The sequence below is a fragment of the Electrophorus electricus genome, chromosome 19, assembly GCF_041902795.1.
Source record: "Electrophorus electricus isolate QZ-2024a chromosome 19, ASM4190279v1, whole genome shotgun sequence".
Lineage (NCBI taxonomy): Eukaryota > Metazoa > Chordata > Actinopteri > Gymnotiformes > Gymnotidae > Electrophorus > Electrophorus electricus.
This window is the reverse complement of record NC_137515.1, coordinates 7,251,012-7,269,002: the sequence shown is the minus strand read 5'-3', so window position 1 is coordinate 7,269,002 and position 17,991 is coordinate 7,251,012. Positions and strand designations below refer to the sequence as shown.

Below are 17,991 nucleotides of genomic sequence, written 5' to 3'. Positions count from 1 at the left end.
TTGATTTTTTTAGGATTTTAAAATCTAGTGTTTACTTTAAAATAACCAAAGCAGGAATCTAAATAACTGACTATTTAAAATCATTAGTATTTTCATGTTTTTTGTCTTTATTGGTATCATGCTGTCGGTTAATAGTCTGCATGTTCATGTGTGTGTCACGTAGCTGTGGATTTGGGGGTGGGTGAGTTTAGCCAGTGTGGGCTGGCCCCACCTCTGTAGGGCCGCCCCCCTGGGTGGCCAGCCTGCCCAGCTCACAGGGGTATGGATGCGGCTGGAGCTCAACTGAAACCTCAGGAATCTTCTGCCTCTCCCAGTTTCCCTGGAGGAGGTAAAGAAACAGGCAAAGGGGGTGTGAGTATCTGTGTGCTTTATTTCCTGATTCATGAGCACAAAGCACAGTTTCCGCCCAGCTCAACCACTCCAGGTTTTTGTCCTGGTCCAGGTCTCAACCCCCCCCCCATACCTGGTACAGGTCAGATTCTAAATCCATATCCAAGGCAGTGGAGAACTGCGACGGTATGCCTTACATTCTTTATGTAACCATGGCAACCAGGACATTCTACTTTAGTGCATTTTCTGGTATGGATTATCATCCATGGTGGAAGAGGCGGAGTGGGGAGGTGAAGCATGGTGAGCAGAGGTGGAGGAGCGCAACTCACAGGAAAGAGCTCCGCCGTGGACTGATTGCAGTGCATGGTGATGGGGGAGGTGGAGTAGAGGGAGCTTAGCACCTCCCCGCTGAACGTGTCCCAGGGCACAGAGGAGAACTCCTCCTCCACGCTGGTCAGAGAGCAGCTGCAGCCCTCCCCTCCGTGGTACCTGGTGGAGAGAAGAACCACGGGGTAATGCACCGTCAGCTCGTGGCTGCTGCACCAAGGCAGGAGCATACCGGCTCCGCACCACTCCCACTTCATCCGTCACTGTAGAATAAGAAAGCAGCATCCACAGCACTGAAGAATTTGGTATGTGCTTTAATCCTATCCAAGAGCCTGAACTAACTTCTCTGATCTCTTCTGACATCTTCTGACACCCAGAATCTTCCACCTGCTTACTAGATTCACTGCCCACACTTTCTTAAAGAAATCCTACCTGAAGTGAGTGAATCTTTACTAAATTTAATTTAAAAAGTCCTTAAACGTTGACCAAGTACCGAAATCATTCAGATTAGTAGTATATGAGACTACTTACCAAGAAAATCTAACCTTGACCCATGTCAGCCATTAAACTGATCTCAAACCTTAATTTATTTCCAAGATCCAAGATCTTTTCACATGATGCAGAAAAGCTAGTCCATGTATTTATCTCTTAAAGATTGGACTACAGTAATGCCTTACTGTCTGGCTGTACGACTAAGTTCCTAAACAAGCTCCAGCTAGTTCAAAATCCAGCAGCCATTCTTACTAGAACTAGAACTAGAAAGTTTGATCACATTCCTCCTGTCTCATCTATATTTCACTGGCTCCCAATAAAATTTCATATTGATTATAAAAAACTTGTAATGACCTACAAAGCACTGAATGGTCTTGCCCCACAGTACTTAAGCAAATTCGATCTGCTACGTCTGCTTAGATCAAAAGGTGCGGGGTTTTTACTAGTACCAGGTAACTTTATGGTAAACTGGGATGTTATGATGCTGTCGCTTCACCTCTCTTTTGTCGCTCAAGTTTGTTGACTGAGAGCGGCGGGGAGCTGTTCCCCCCCCCCCCCCGCTATGACACACTCTCCACCCAAGCCAACTACTCCTTCATTGCCCTTGACGGACATTTTCATGCAAGATTGGTTTCAGACAGATACACCGTCGAACCCAGACTAAGACTTCTTGAAAACCGGAATAGAAATTCATTGCTTCGTTTCTTTATTATTATTATTCTTGTTCTTTTCTTTCACTATTTATTTTGCTCTTTATTCTTTATATTGTTGCTGTTGTAGTGACTGTTGTCGACCAGAGGAGGATGCCCCCCTTTTGAGTCTTGGTTTCTTCCTCATGCTCTAGGGGGGTTTTCCTTGCCACTGGCACCCTGGGCTTGCTCACTGGGGGCTTGGACTCGGACACGTCAAGCTGCTTTGTGACAACGGCTGTCGTAAAAAGCGGGCTGCTATAAAAACAAATTTGACTTTGATTTTAAAATTGAAATAAAATAAAGTTTGAATGGAATAACGAAATGTGTGTTTGTAAACTTGAAATAAAAACTGAGAATATAGTGCAAAATGGATCTGAAGGTGTAAATCTGTAGAACCTGTTAATGAGGCTGAAGCATTACTGTAGGAAGCCTGGCCCCACCCACATCTGTTAGCCCCCCCCCCCCCCCCCCCATAACTGTTAATGAGACTGAAGTGGTTCTAGATGAAGCTCGGCCCCTCCCACATCTGTGAACGAGGCTGAAGCGTTTCTACAGGAAGCCTGGCCCCACCCCACACCTATTAGCCCCCCCCAATAACTGCTAATGAGACTGAAGTAGTTCTACAGGAAGCCTGGCCCCACCCACACCTGTTAATGAGGCTGAAGTATTTCTGCAGGAAGCTCGGGTCCACGTGGCTCTTGCACAGCTCCAGCTGGATGCGTGGGTAGTAGTGCACGTAGTTCACACACATCTCCTCCATGATGCCGAACCCTCCCTGCACAGAGAGGCAGCCATTAGTGTGTCCCCGTTGGCCCTGCTGGTCATAACCATACCATTAACCACTGGTTGGGTCATAATCATTATAATTCAGATTATTACTGCTGACAACAGTATGTGACTTGAAGGTTCCATGGAACAGTGGAGGTGATCTTATATTTCCAATAAGCAATTTTTCTTATTGAAGATCAAATCTGGAAACTCAGGAACTGTGTGTGTGTGCATCTCCAATTTTTTTTTGCCTGTCAGTTATTTTGTGGCTAGGCTAGGCGAAACACCAGGCATGTATTCTGTGGAGGGAGCGGCTTTGGAGAGAAGGTGTGGCATTGAACGGAGCTTTTGAATGCCTTCAGTGGCTCATTCTGGTGGAACAGCAATATGGATTATAACAGCTGTAAGGCTGTGGTGCTTTGGGGGACAGTTAGGCCTACCTACTGTAGATTTTGCAGAAATGTGTTCACAGTACAAAACTGAGCACTTTCTGGTTTGAAGTCGGTGTGCAGTACAAGAATCTCTGTAATCTACTGATCTAGTCAGCTCATCCTGTTAACTGCACAGAGGAAACTGGTGACAGCATGAGCCAAGGAGATCTCACCATGTAAACAGAGGTGCTTTAACAGCAGACAGAGCCACAGCAGAGGAGCTAGATCCACTTACGCTGGGCCTGTAATCTCCCCACGGGTGTTTGCAGGGCTTTGAGAGAGATTTAGGTGTATGTGCCAGCTTGCAATCAGCAATCCAAGGGGGTCTAACTTCTCAGACGTATGAGAGAGATTGCATATTGCTCTTGTCTGCAGGCCCACAGTGTATATACACGCCTTCTGTGCACATGTGTGTAACATGTATGTAAAAGAACTCACCACTGTAGGTTTGGTTCTATCTTCTGTGTTGTATGTACATTTCGTTAGGAGGTCATCACCCTGTGAGAAGCACACGCACAGATCACAACCTTTTGAAGAGCTTTCACAATTCTCCATTTGTATAAATTTATTTTAAGATCTCGCTTTTCAACCATTTGGCAGGTGTGCGTGGCACTGGTCGTCTCGCTGGGCGCGTGGGCCTAAATGCAGTGCTCTGTTGTTTTGTGTGGCACTGGCCGTCTCGCTGGGTGCGTGGGCCTAAACGCGGTGCTCTGTTGTTTTGTATGGCACTGGCCATCTTGCTGTGCACGTGGGCCTAAACGCAGTGCTGTTGTTTTGTTGGTGGCCTGCTGTGCTTGGCATTTCCTGCGACGTCGCTTGTCGCGCGCTCTTATTCTCATCTAAATGCGTCTCTTCTTTTAGAGCACCCAACTCGCTCTCTTCTATAAGTAACCAGGGCTGGCACAGGGACTTACTGGCAAAACGGTCACCGTTTTCCTCAGTATGCGGATTGTCTGAAACAGCAACAGAGACGTGTTAGCCTTTTTCAAAATATGATTCAAAACCAATTTTCCTGTAGCTGAGCCTAAACACAGGTGAGGTGAACTCTATCATTATGAATTGGTAAACAAACAAGTTACACAGCTAGATTATTTTATGCTGATATTTGTGATCCATAAATTGATGCAGTGAGCATCAAAGGCGTTTGATAGGGGGTGAATCTTCTCAGAGACGCACAAGCGTGCGCCTGTGTGAGTGTGTGTACCTGGTAGTGTGTGCTGTAGTGCTTGTCTTCCTGCACGATCTCCACCTCTCTGCCTCCTCTGATCAGGACTGTCCTCACCGCGCGCCCAGCCAGGTGAGTGTGCAGCTGCGAAGCGAAAATATGGATCCCCCTGGGAGGCAGGGCCTGTAGGAGACGCGTGGAAATAAACACCACAATGATGACTGACGACGTACCTATGAAGGAATAGCCCGATGACACTTTATTTAAACGGCACAATTAAACGCCACAATAACTATTCACTTTACCTACGAACAAATTAATTTAACACTCAGCTCAATTTAGAGGGCACTGCTGTAGGACTGGCTGATCTATTAAGCGATTTGCGTTCTAGTGATGGTCTGACTAAAGTTGGCCTTGTAGTCTGTTGTCAAATTCCGGTTTGTCTGTTTCACTCAAATCTCCACGTCACTCAAAACCTCCAGTGGCTTCTGCTGTCTAACAGGCCACCATTGTACATATCCTCCTAGAGGATATGTTCTTAATGACTTGCCTGCTTTCATTACACTGTGTGCACAATTATTAGGCAAGTTGTATTTTTGAGGATTCATTTTATTATTGGACAACTACAGTGCTTTTGGCCAATCCAAAATATTAATAAACCTCAAACCTGAATATTTAAGTGAGGTTTTGGCTTTCTTAGGAGAATATCTGTGTGCATAATTATTATTATTATTATTATTATTATTATTATTATTATTATTATTTATTATCATTTATAAACTAAATGAAAAATGGAAATTTTCCCCATTTCACTTATTTATTATTCTCACTTTAACAGATGAAAATAACATCATCTGTATTAACAATCATAAGTCTTCCATTCATGGAGTCTGTCAGTTTCTTAATTTGTTGACGATCAACTTTTTGTGCAGCAGCAACCACAGCCTCCTGAACAGACACTGTTCAGAGAGATGTATACTGTTGTCCTTCACGGTAAATCTCCCACAAGTTCTCAACTTGGTGAGGAAGGGGGCCGTTTCATTATTCTTTCATCTTTAAGGCCTTTACTGGCTAGCCACGCAGTGGAGTACTTCGATGCTTGTGATGGAACATTGTCCTGCATAAAAATCATGGTCTTCTTGAAAGATACAGACTTTTTCCTGTCCCACTGCTTGAAGAAAGTGTTTTCAAAAAACTGGCAGTAGGTTTGGGGACTGATTTTGAGTCCATCTTCAACCTGAAAAGGTCCAACTAGCTCATCTTTAATAATACCAGCCCATAGCAGTAGGCCACCTCCACCTTGCTGACGTCTGAGTCGAAATGGAGCTCTGTGCCCGATACTGATCCAGCCACAGGCCCATCCATCTGGTCCGTCAAGAGTCACTCGCGTCTCTTGACGTTTCATCTTATGTGTCTTGTTCAGTGGTGGTTGGGTGTCTCTGAGTACTGAACACCTTGTACGTCTGAGCACTCAAGGTAGGTCCTGGAATATGATAGCACTGTAGGATGACGGGTTCCTGGTCGCTTCACCTTTGATTCTTCTCAAATGTTTGGCAGTTTTTTGTGTCTTCTTTTCTTGTGACCATGTTGACCATTTGCAATAAAATGTTTGACGGCTCTATGATCACACCCCAATATCTTAGCAATTTTAAGAGTGCTACATCCCTCTGAAAGACCTTTTACAATTTTTGACATTTCAGAGTCAGTAAAACCTCTTTTTTGGCTCATTTTGCCTGAGGAAAAGAAGCTACCCAATAATTATGCACACTTTGATATAGGGTGTTGATCTCCTTAGGCCACACCCTCCTTCATTATGCAAATACATGTCACCTAAATCTAATAAGCACTCAAGTTTATACAGGTTGGAGTTGGAAAATATGAATAAAAATAATGATATGGTCAAATACTCTCTTGCCTAATAATTGTGCACACAGTGTAAAGCTTAAATAAATGTTTAAAAAGCATAAAAATAGATGTGCACAAAGTTCTTCTTAATTTTTTCTTAAAATTAAATGAAAAAATTAATTCCGCCAAGACCAGCAATCGGGCAATAACATCAACCTGTTTCTGAAAAATGAGTGTCAAGAACATTTTAATGAATTATAAAACAGATATGCTTTGCACCATCTTCTCTGTAGCAGCATCTCTTACTGACTATATACAGACAATATTAGTCTTAACTCTTATATACAGACAATTTTAGTCATAACTGAAGAGCTACAAACCACTTTTCCCAGTTAGGACAGATCTAATTTTATATTGTATATGACCTTATTGCAGAAATTTGTTAGGCTAACTACTGGCTTACACTAGAATAATGATGTTTTCAAAAATATTTCTGTCTTTGAAACACATGTTGCCCTTTGCTGTAGGTTAACCCTTGTCTTTACCGCACATTTAACAGCATTCAGACCAATGATATTCCGACATTTTCATGGTACCACTCACCGTGCGTGTGCACTTGGCTGTACAATATCCAGTTAGCTGAAAGTCGGTCTGGCGAGGAGGGATAGCCATAACGGGTGTGTACACGAGACCCAGTTCCATGATCCCTGCGTCGAACCGCCGCAGAGATGGACTGTACCACAGACGGATGCCCGAGGAGTCGTGGCGACCTGTATCACATACGCAAAATGCAGCCTATCATTCCATCCGTCAGGGGATACTGTAGCAAAACTAGCACAACAAAAATGTTTTGATGTGTAAATGACTTTGAAATGATTTTAAAGGCAACACCACATTGAGAAGTGAGAGCTTCATTTTCTTTAGGGCAACGCAAACACTTATGGTGAGTAGTAAGCCAACTACTTCTTCCTCACTGTTCACCGCTGGCCCTAAAAAGCAGTGGTGTGGAGGAGCATAAAGCTGACCTGAGTCACATCAGGTTGACCTCAGAGACACATGACGCTGACCTCAGAGACACATGATGCTGACCTCAGAGACACATGACGCTGACCTCAGAGACAGATGAGGCTGACCTCAGAGACACATGACGCTGACCTCAGAGACAGATGAGGCTGACCTCAGAGACACATGACGCTGACCTCAGAGACAGATGAGGCTGACCTCAGAGACACATGACGCTGACCTCAGAGACAGATGAGGCTGACCTCAGAGACACATGACGCTGACCTCAGAGACAGATGAGGCTGACCTCAGAGACACATGACGCTGACCTCAGAGACAGATGAGGCTGACCTCAGAGTCACATCAGGTTGACCTCAAAGACACATGACGCTGACCTCAGAGACACATGACGCTGACCTCAGAGACAGATGAGGCTGACCTCAGAGACACATGACGCTGACCTCAGAGACAGATGAGGCTGACCTCAGAGACACATGACGCTGACCTCAGAGACAGATGAGGCTGACCTCAGAGTCACATCAGGTTGACCTCAGAGACACATGACGCTGACCTCAGAGTCACATCAGGTTGACCTCAGAGACACATGACGCTGACCTCAGAGACACATGACGCTGACCTCAGAGACAGATGAGGCTGACCTCAGAGACAGATGAGGCTGACCTCAGAGTCACATCAGGTTGACCTCAGAGACACATGACGCTGACCTCAGAGACAGATGACGCTGACCTCAGAGACACATGACGCTGACCTCAGAGACAGATGAGGCTGACCTCAGAGACACATGACGCTGACCTCAGAGACAGATGAGGCTGACCTCAGAGACACATGACGCTAACCTCAGAGACAGATGAGGCTGACCTCAGAGACAGATGAGGCTGACCTCAGAGACACATGATGCTGACCTCAGAGACACATAACGCTGACCTCAGAGACAGATGGGGCTTACCTTAGCCATGCATGAGTCTTACCTCAGACGGATGAGCCTGACCTCAGAAATGGATGTCACAATCAAGTTCCGAAAATCAAAGAGCCCTGTTGGACTAATTAGGAGCATGTCTGCCTAACCGTGTTTGTGTGTGTCTCTCTGTGTCTCTGACAGGCTTACTGTGTGTGTGTGTGTGTGTGTGTGTGTGTGTACCTGAGATGAGGAGTGGGTTGTGATAATGAACCTCCAAACGAAGAAACCTAGAGGAACCTTCTCCTCCGAGAGGTAAGCCAGCATCAGGAGGGTAGTAAAATGCCTATGCAAACACACACACACACACACACACACACACACACACACACACACACACACACACACACACACACACACAGTGTGTTATATTTAATCAAACCTTGGGTGTTTCTATGATCAACTTCACTTCAGTGCTTTCTGAATCATCTAACAACCCTTCATGATGGATAGTGTACCTGTTCCTAAGGTAAAACAACCCTTCATGAATCCTCTTTTGAAAGCTTCAACAATGCCATCCAAGGACAGCTTTACATAACTGACCTGCTTTCTTTCCCTTCCACCTGTTCTCTCCCCAGTTCTCTCTCTCTCTCTCTCTGTCTCCGTCGGTCTTTCTCTTACTGTCTCTCTCTGTCTCTCTATCTCACCGTTCTGGCTTTATTTGTATCCCTTCCTTTTAGAAGCATCATGCCATAAAACAAATGAATATAAAAAAAGTGCCCAACACCATCTATAAAAAATAAAATGTCACAAAAACAAACAAAAGAAAGAAAGAAACAGACCTCTGTGTTTCGCGCCTAAGCTCATCTCTCCAGCTTGCTTCCTGCCTGCTGTGGATTTGTTAGTTCTGCTCCAGTGTAATCCAGTTGGAATCTCTCTCTCTTCCTCATCCCCCCTTTTCCCTTTGGCACCTGACGCTGCCACTGCCGGAAGGCCTCAGTCCGCCCTCCACGCCGCTTCAATCCCCAGCGGGTGCCTGGGGAACGTGGGCGAATGCCAGCCTGCTCGCCGGTACGTGTCTTTAGAGATGCCGAACGCACTGCTTCTTAATACCTGCTCTCTTGGGGCCTGAACTGTTCCCTATCAGTCAGAGAAAAGCCCAGAGCTGAGCCATTAGCAATGGTGAAGTGATCAGAATGGCAGTGCAGAGCGAGAGGTGTCAACGGGAGTGTTTATTGATTTCATTTATTTATTTATGATGTCGTTTGTTCACGAGTGATATTGCCCCACCCACATTTATAATGTTTTCTAGCTTGGTGGCATCAAATGAGACCCTGTGAAATAAATCAGAAAAGATATCTATGGGATTTCAGTAGTGGGCGAAGTGGGGTCACGGTGGTGGTGGTGGTGGTGGTGGTGGTGGTGGGAGCACTGATGGGGTGATTGTGTTGGTGCGGGGAGGAGGTGGTTCTGCAGGGGTGGGGGTGCAGTGGGGTCACAGGGGTGGTGGTGGTGGTGGTGGTGGTGGGAGCACTGATGGGGTGATTGTGTTGGTGCGGGGGGGAGGTGGTTCTGCAGGGGCGGGGGTGCCGTGGGGTCACAGGGGTGGTGGTGGTGGGAGCACTGATGGGGTGATTGTGTTGGTGCGGGGGGGAGGTGGTTCTGTAGGGGTGGGGGTGCCGTGGGGTCACAGGGGTGGTGGTGGTGGTGGTGGGAGCACTGATGGGCTGATTGTGTTGGTGCGGGGGGGAGGTGGTTCTGCAGGGGCGGGGGTGCCGTGGGGTCACAGGGGTGGTGGTGGTGGGAGCACTGATGGGGTGATTGTGTTGGTGCGGGGGGGAGGTGGTTCTGCAGGGGTGGGGGTGCCGTGGGGTCACAGGGGTGGTGGTGGTGGTGGTGGGAGCACTGATGGGCTGATTGTGTTGGTGCAGGGGGGAGGTGGTTCTGCAGGGGCGGGGGTGCCGTGGGGTCACAGGGGTGGTGGTGGTGGGAGCACTGATGGGGTGATTGTGTTGGTGCGGGGGGGAGGTGGTTCTGCAGGGGCGGGGGTGCCGTGGGGTCACAGGGGTGGTGGTGGTGGTGGTGGGAGCACTGATGGGCTGATTGTGTTGGTGCGGGGGGGAGGTGGTTCTGCAGGGGTGGGGGTGCCGTGGGGTCACAGAGGTGGTGGTGGTGGTGGTGGTGGTGGGAGCACTGATGGGGTGATTGTGTTGGTGCGGGGGGGAGGTGGTTCTGCAGTGGTGGGGGTGCCGTGGGGTCACAGGGGTGGTGGTGCTTTACCTCAGCGCCCAGAGCCCACGCTGCCAACACGTGGCGACAGTAGTTCAACGAGTGCGGCTTCATCTTGGAGTCGCACAAGCCGCTGTACTGGGGCATGGCATCCGTGCGTGGGGAGCACTCAAACACCTCGATGTGGTGCACAATCGCCTCATTGCCAGCACTCACGACTGCCTCGTACTGCGGAGAGAGAGCGACACAGAGGGACAGAAACAGGAAGAGAGCGAGAGAGAGAGAGAGAGAGAGAGAGAGAGAGAGAGAGAGAGAGAGACTGGCTTATTTATGATAGTACAGTACACAACGTACACCAGTTACCAACGTACATAAGGTCCAATACGACGTGGAAAAACAGAGCTGTTAAAAAGAAGTGGCGTCAGAGATGCCCCAAGGAAGATAAGTTTCTTGGAGATCAGAAATATTGGTATCAGTAAAACAATAACACATTCATTCAGATGAAATGTGAACATTTCATTAATAGATTAACACTGTCCAACATACATGGTCTTTTTAGATGGATTGGATTTTAAAAAATGCGCACTCCATCAATGTGCAGCTCACATCACCCTAATTTGATATCAGTTACACTGGCTTCTCGTTCCTGAACGCATTCAGTATAAACTCCTCCTCCTTACACTCAGAGCTCTGCACAGGCGTGCACCTCCCTACCTATCTGAGCTCCTACACTCATACTGCCCCACCCGTACACGTCAGTCCTCTGATGCAGGTCTCCTCTCCATCCCCAAGTTCACATTGATCTTTGTAGGAGGCAGATCTTTAGAGTTTTAACATCACCTATGGCATTAGTTACCATTAATATTACTAGTTAGCATTAACATTACCTATGGCACTAGTTACCATTAACATCACCTATGGCACTAGTTACCATTAACATTACGCATGGCACTAGTTAGCATTAACATCACCTATGGCATTAGTTAACATTAACATCACCTTTGGCACTAGTTACCATTAATATTACTAGTTAGCATTAACATTACCTATGGCACTAGTTACCATTAATATTACTAGTTAGCATTAACATTACCTATGGCACTAGTTACCATTAACATCACCTATGGCACTAGTTACCATTAACATTACGCATGGCACTAGTTACCATTAACATTACGCATGGAACTAGTTAGCATTAACATCACCTATGGCATTAGTTACCAATAACATCACCTATGGCATTAGTTACCATTAACATCACCTATGGCATTAGTTACCATTAATATTACTAAATACCATGAACATCACCTATGGCACTAGTTACCATTAACATCACCTATGGCATTAGTTACCATTAATATTACTAGTTAGCATTAACATGACCTATGGCACTAGTTACCATTAACATTACCTATGGCACTAGTTACCATTAATATTACTAGTTAGCATTAACATTACCTATGGCACTAGTTAGCATTAATATTACTATTTATCATTAACATATGGCATGTTGCCATTAACAAATAATGAGCTTCAGAATTATTTATTTATTTATTTTACTAACAATTAAATTTTACATTTGCATTTTTACATTTTGATTTAACGTCTGTACAAAAAAACAAAAAACAACAACAACAAAAAACAAACAGTATTTCTATTATAAAAGTTTGCCCTTGATTGATAGACCATGGACTTTATGAGTGTAAAAAGGTGGAAATATGGTTTTAAGTTGTCTGAACTTAATTCATACTTTAAATTGAAATTAATTCCTTTAATGTCTATTTAAATATTTCACTCTATTCACTATATTTAATTTTCTTTCCTTTTACTTTTTAACTTTGCAAATTACTTCCTGAAGTGATAGATCTCAGGATGTAATAACCTTTGTTTGTCTTGTATTCATTTTATTCTCTTTAAAGCACTTTGTAAACTGTATTATAGAAAATGCTATACAAAAGGTTATAATAATAATAATAATAATAATAATATTATTATTATTATCTCTGTTTTCATTTATTGTTTCATTTGTTATTTATTTTCAGTTATTGTTTCCATGTGTTGTGTTTCGTGTTTGTATGTACGGTACTATCCCGGGTCACCCAAGGAGGATGGGCTCCTTCTGGCACCTGGTCCTCCCGAGTGTCCTTACATTTGAGGGACTTACACCCGAGGGTCCTTCCTTATGCTCATGGGAGTTACACCTGAGGGAGTTACACCCGAGGGTCCTTCCTTACACTCGAGAGAGTTACGTCCAAAGGGTCCTTCCTTACACCCGAGGGTCGTTCCTTACGCTCATGGGAGTTACACCAGAGAGTTACACCCGAGGGTCCTTCCTTACACCTGAGGGAGTTACACCTGAGGGTCCTTCTTATGCCACAAGAGAGTTGCACACGAGAGAGTTAGTTCTTGCACCTGTTGCCTTTTGGGTCTTTGAAAAATTACTCTAAAGCTCTTTTGAGAATATCAGTTGTTAAAGCGATAGACACATTTGAATTGAATCTATACATCATAGGTACATTTGAACTGAAGTGAAATGAATTGAGTTACTGTTACTTCATGCTGTAAAAAATGTTTTTACCATAATGCAGTATCACCCGAAGGTCCTTACCATGACGATGTGGTTCTTGGGCATCCTGGGTGGTAGCTGGTAGGTGTAGCACCAGTAGGTGGTCTCCTGGGTAGGGATGACGATGTTAGGAGCCAGAACCTCCAGCGCACGCACGTCACGTGGAAGACTGGGGGTGGGCGTGTCTGGACGCAAAAGCAGGATTCGCTGAAGGCCGGTTTGGAGGCGGGACACGTTGAGCTTCTGGAGCGAGTACACTGGCTGTTCCAGGATAGCATATATCAAGTGGACAGTGCCTTCCTGCCAATCAGAGCAGTGCCTACTCAGTACAGGAACTGGTATTGCACTTAAATGTTTGTTTTCGGGATGGTTATAATCTACTGAAGATTTTATATTATACTGCACAATTGTGTCTCTCAACAAACCCAAATTGACTCGCACACGTACACACACACACATACACTCCTGCCTTCTACATCTCTCTACTTACAAATGCGCTTCTCTTGTACATAGTCCCCCTTTCTCTTTCCCCCACTTTGTGTGTGTGTGTGTGTGGGGGGGGGGTCGTACAACACCTCTATAACATAGTCGTGAGGGTCACAGGTGTTGAAGGGCCTCTTGAAAAGCAGACAGAAGCCCTCTGGGGTGTTGCGTGCCTCCAACAGCTGATAATCCTGCTGACTGTCCAGCATGACCCTGCCCTGAGCATCACTCCAGGCGTCCTACACACACAAACACACCAACGCTCAAGCACACACACCATTGCACACAAGCCAGAGTGCCAAAAGCTATGGGCTTCAGTTCCATGTGAGCATGTAGTGCACAGTGTACTCCAGGCTTGTCCTGCCTGTAAACTTTCTTTTGCAAGGACATAATGGTTTTCGGGGACAGGCTGGTGTCTCCTCATTCACGGACAGGCTGTTGTTCTCCCATTGGAGGACAGGCTGGTGTCCTCCCTTTCGGAGACGGGCTGGTATCCTCCTCTGGCTGTCAGAGAGCTTGAGCGGCTCCTCTTCTCCGCGGCTCAATCCTAATTCATCCCCTGCTGACTGCCCCTAGTTCCTCCCTGTAGTCGCTCCCACGAAACACTCTGGAGGAGCCACACTGCAGAATAACACTGTTTAATTATCATATACCTTTTAAGAACTTACTTTAATTCTAGCAGAACTGGAAGGCATTACTTAGCAGCCACTGTGACATCTGCACCTGTCTGCTCTAATCTGCACTTTGGCATATAGCCTGGAGCTCATAGGTAAAGTATGGTTTTTCCAAATCGTTCTGTTTTTCTCATTTGTACATTTTTCCTCTTCATTACAGAGTGGACTATTGTTTTCCATCCACGCACTTTGTAACTTTGCCAAGGAGCAGTTTAAAAAACAAACAAACTGAGATGCAATCTGTCAAAATGATTTAACATCAGCAGTGTTGCGACCCAAACTGTCAGAGCCAGCCAACAGCGACCCATTCAGCGCTTGCTGGTGGGAAACCGGCTGGGAAGCTGAGAAGGCGTGGAAATGATGGGGGTGATGAAGGTGATGCTGGCACCGCCATGACCTTCATCTCTCAGAGTAACTCATCAGGCGATGCCAAAGAAAGACATACAGGGTAGTATTTTCAAAAACTGTGTCAGCACGGACAAACTGAAAATAAACCAGTATTTGTGTGTGTGTGTGTGTGTGTGTGTGTGTGTGTGTGTGTGTGTGTGTGTATACGTGGGGGAGGGTGTGATTTTGCAGGTCTATCATAGCAAGACCCATCAACGAAGGCTCTTCACACTCTAGAGAGACTGGAAGACACCGAGTACAGATTCCCAACAGAGAAAATGACCCACTGTTGTGTGTTCTTCCCCAGGTCTGACATGTGTCTCAGAGGAGTTCTAAAGCTGCGTGACTCCCTCTCTCGTTCGCTTGCATTGACTCACCTAAGTGAATTCAGACGTCATATTGTAGTAGATATAAATGATACACGGGCATTTAGCTTACTGGCTAAAGTAAAACATTTTGCTAGAAAAATACTCTAATCCTTGAAAAACATTAATCACATACCACAAAAGCAGATAATTTTATCAGACAGATACAATTCCAGTCAGTTACTGCAAGAGCCAAAATGATAACAATAACCCAGTAGCTGTAGGGATCAGTCTGAGCCTGCTCAGTTGTTTAATTGCGCTTTGTTCTCTACATACTGAACTATATTCACATGCCCAAGGCAAGCGAGCCTATTTCCTCATCTGCTGTGCTCTGTTCTCAAATGTGGTTTTCTGTTAGACAGTCCACCATAATGCAGAAAACACAAGTCTCAAGGGATTTTCTCATCGCTGAAGCCATCTAAGAACTGTATCACCTCTCCGACAAATTGAGCTTGGCCCCTGTGCTTGTAAATAGTAAAGAATTGATAACTGATTTGGGAGTCGTGCTTTCCCATGGGTTCTGAAGGGTGTTTATATTTCTAAGAACATTTTTCTCTAAGTGGTCTCTTAATGTTTTACAGTTGTCCATTAGAGGTTTGGGTTTTTTCTGTGTGATCTGGGTTAGTTGTTTTAAAAGAGTTTGCTAAAAATGAGAAAAATCTATGAGAATGCACTACAAAAAAGAATCTGTTGTACTATGAAAAGGACCCTAGTTTTAGATGCTTTAGCAATCAGACATAATCCAAGGGTCTCGTAATTCTGGCTTGACCGGCTAACACAAACATGTCTGCTAAATGTCAATCGATAAAATGTCAGTCTCCTACATCTAAGTATCGTCTTACCCCAAAGTAAGACTTGTGTCCGTCATCCCAGAGCAGTATCAGGTCGGCGTCGGTGGGCTCTCCCCGGTCCGACATGCCCAGCAGCAGACCGTGCCGTAGCTCTTTGGCCCGCAGCTCCAGGTACACCTCCTGCCGGGAGTAGCTGACGTTCCAGGCGAGCTGCAGCCGGCCGGCCGGATCCAGCGGTACGTGGTGGGACATGGCGGCTCTCGGGGACTTTGCTGAAGGTGGAGCAGAGGGAGCCTGGTAGGGGGCGACCAGGAGCACCACCAGGACGGCGAGCAGGGTCGCGTACATCAGCGCAATGTCCTGCAGACGCAGGTCTTTGTTCAGCAGACGCATTTCCTCTGCCTCGGCTCAGCCGACCGCAGCGTTGCTCCACAGCAAGCTGGCAGAACTCTTGTGCAGTTTTTTCCTTCTCGAACTATCAGTTAGCTGCTAAGATGGTGTTGATGACACTTTTCCAAAAGAGGCTGACCTTTGATATTCTGTAATGTACTTACATATACTGGGCCCTCACTCACTAAGACACTCTTTGACTGGAACAAGGTCACGCCCACTTTCCTGACTCTTTCATTGCCAGTGATTCTCCAGCTCCAGAGTTTTGTTCGTCACCTTCTGTCTTTCGTTTTGGTGCCTCTTTCTCCTCTCCGGCTGACTGGATGCTCAGGTCTGACTCCGTCTCCTGGTGCTGTGGTGTCTCTGCAGGTTTTTTCTCAGGTTTGGGTTTGTGTAATGATTCTGTGGGATCTGTGTGGGGTCTTCTCTCAGGTCTGGCTCTCTGTTCCTGGTGTGGTGGGATCTGTGTGGGGTCTTCTCTCAGCTCTGGCTGTCTGGTCCTGGTGCTGTAGGATCTGTGCGGGTTCTTCCCTCAGCCTCCAGCTTTTAAGAGCACAGCCCTCTGTCAGGCTGTACTTTATGCCCGCTAATCGCGTTAGCTCGAGTTAACGAAAATTCGATTGTTATTTACCCTCTGGTCAAACTTCTTTTTTGGGGTGGTGTCTTTTTTCCAACATCTGCTTGTCTTTTGCTGGAGGGGCGGGGCCCACCAAAACATGGTCTTTCAAGGATCTTCTGAATCAAAACAATCTGGGGCGGAAAAAAACAGACATAAATCTTTGATCAGCAATTTTACAGCATGTCTTGTGCTGAGCATGCCGGCAGTAATTTAGATGAATTGTGATTATTGATCATCATTGATCATTTTTGTCAGGATCAAGATCACAAAGCAAGCTTCTGTTAGGCTCTTTTTATGATCATAAGAGTTTGTAAAATGCGTTCCACTTCCTTAGGCCCCATGTAAACCAGAACTCCTGGATGATAGCCGAGACGGCGCGCGGCTGGCGCCATGGTTACTCATGGGTGTCGACGGCAAACGATTTCACCTAAAGCTTCTTCATCTCCCTTTATTGCCCAATAAAATGCTGCAAATGAGGAAAGTTTGAATGTTGCATCGGCTACGTCGGCGTTGAAACCCAGAGGACGCTAATGAGTGTCTGTAAAAGAAGGCGACGGTCGCTGTGCTCGTAGCTGCCGTGTGACAGTGATCTGCGGCGCTCTTGTGAGAGGAAGCGGGGGGCAGGGGGTGGGGGGCAGCACAGATTATTTTAATGCTTTTCTCAATGCCTGTAGCTTTGAAGGTTGCCACTGTGGCCGTGAACGAGCCTTTTGGCTGAGGTTTTCATGTGCTTAGCATGCAACCGGCCTTCCTAGCTCAGGCACTATACTTATGTCTCCACAGAATGGGAGCAGCTTACAATGTGTGTGTGTGTGTGTGTGTGTGTGTGTGTGTGTGTGTGTGTGTGCTCTCTGAATATCCAGGCAACTGGATGACTTTCCATCACCGCAAGGCTTTAGGGAAGGAGCCTTCAACCTTTTACTTCGCCTTTCAAGGAATTAAAAGGAATCAAGACGAAACACTGTTTAGGGCGGTAATAGAAAAGCCTCCCTCTGCGTGTGTGCGCGCGTGTCCGTGTGTTTTTGCACGCGTGTGTTCCGGAGAGGCGGCGGCACGGAGACGCGGCCGCCACGGTGCTTTCGTTTCAGTCGGGAAACACTGACACCTTGTTTGTGGGGGAGAAAAGGGAGGTAAAAGGTTATCTGGGCCCCTGGGGCGATGGAGTGGCATGGAGTGGGGGATGAAGACGGATGGATGGCAAAGAGGAGAGAAAGAGAGGGAGGAGCACACCCAGGTCAGGGCCGTTAATGAAATGAAGGCCCGGGGCAGGAGGAGGGAAAGAGAGAGGTGGAGGGAAGCTGGATGGGGTGGAGAGGGAGATGTGACTACTGTCTGGGCTTGGCAAGCAGACACCCGTGATCCATTGAGCCTGGTCTATATTTTTAATGCACCAACAGCACAAAACCAGACATTGTGTTTGGCGGGGAGCGGCGGGGTGAAGAGCAGAAGAGATCAATTAAACTTTAGTTGTCTTGAGAGACTGGAAGAGAAGAAGAGAGGAGGGGTGACCAGAGTGGGA

The 17,991-nt window shown here is 46.3% G+C and overlaps 1 protein-coding gene across 1 annotated transcript; it reads right to left on the bottom strand.

Annotated features, from left to right (window-relative positions):
• Window positions 1-172: 172 nt before the first annotated feature.
• dbh (dopamine beta-hydroxylase (dopamine beta-monooxygenase)) lies at window positions 173-16,558 on the bottom strand. Its single transcript, XM_027008340.3, has 12 exons — window positions 15,515-16,558; window positions 13,339-13,485; window positions 12,806-13,063; window positions 10,249-10,425; window positions 8,212-8,314; window positions 6,654-6,820; window positions 4,245-4,388; window positions 3,955-3,993; window positions 3,479-3,538; window positions 2,489-2,616; window positions 660-819; window positions 173-319 (listed from the first exon to the last, which is right to left on the bottom strand). The coding sequence occupies exons 1-12, from the start codon at window positions 15,854-15,856 to the stop codon at window positions 188-190; spliced, it is 1,857 nt and encodes a 618-aa protein (XP_026864141.2). The 5' UTR covers window positions 15,857-16,558; the 3' UTR covers window positions 173-187.
• Between the last annotated feature and the right edge of the window lie 1,433 nt (window positions 16,559-17,991).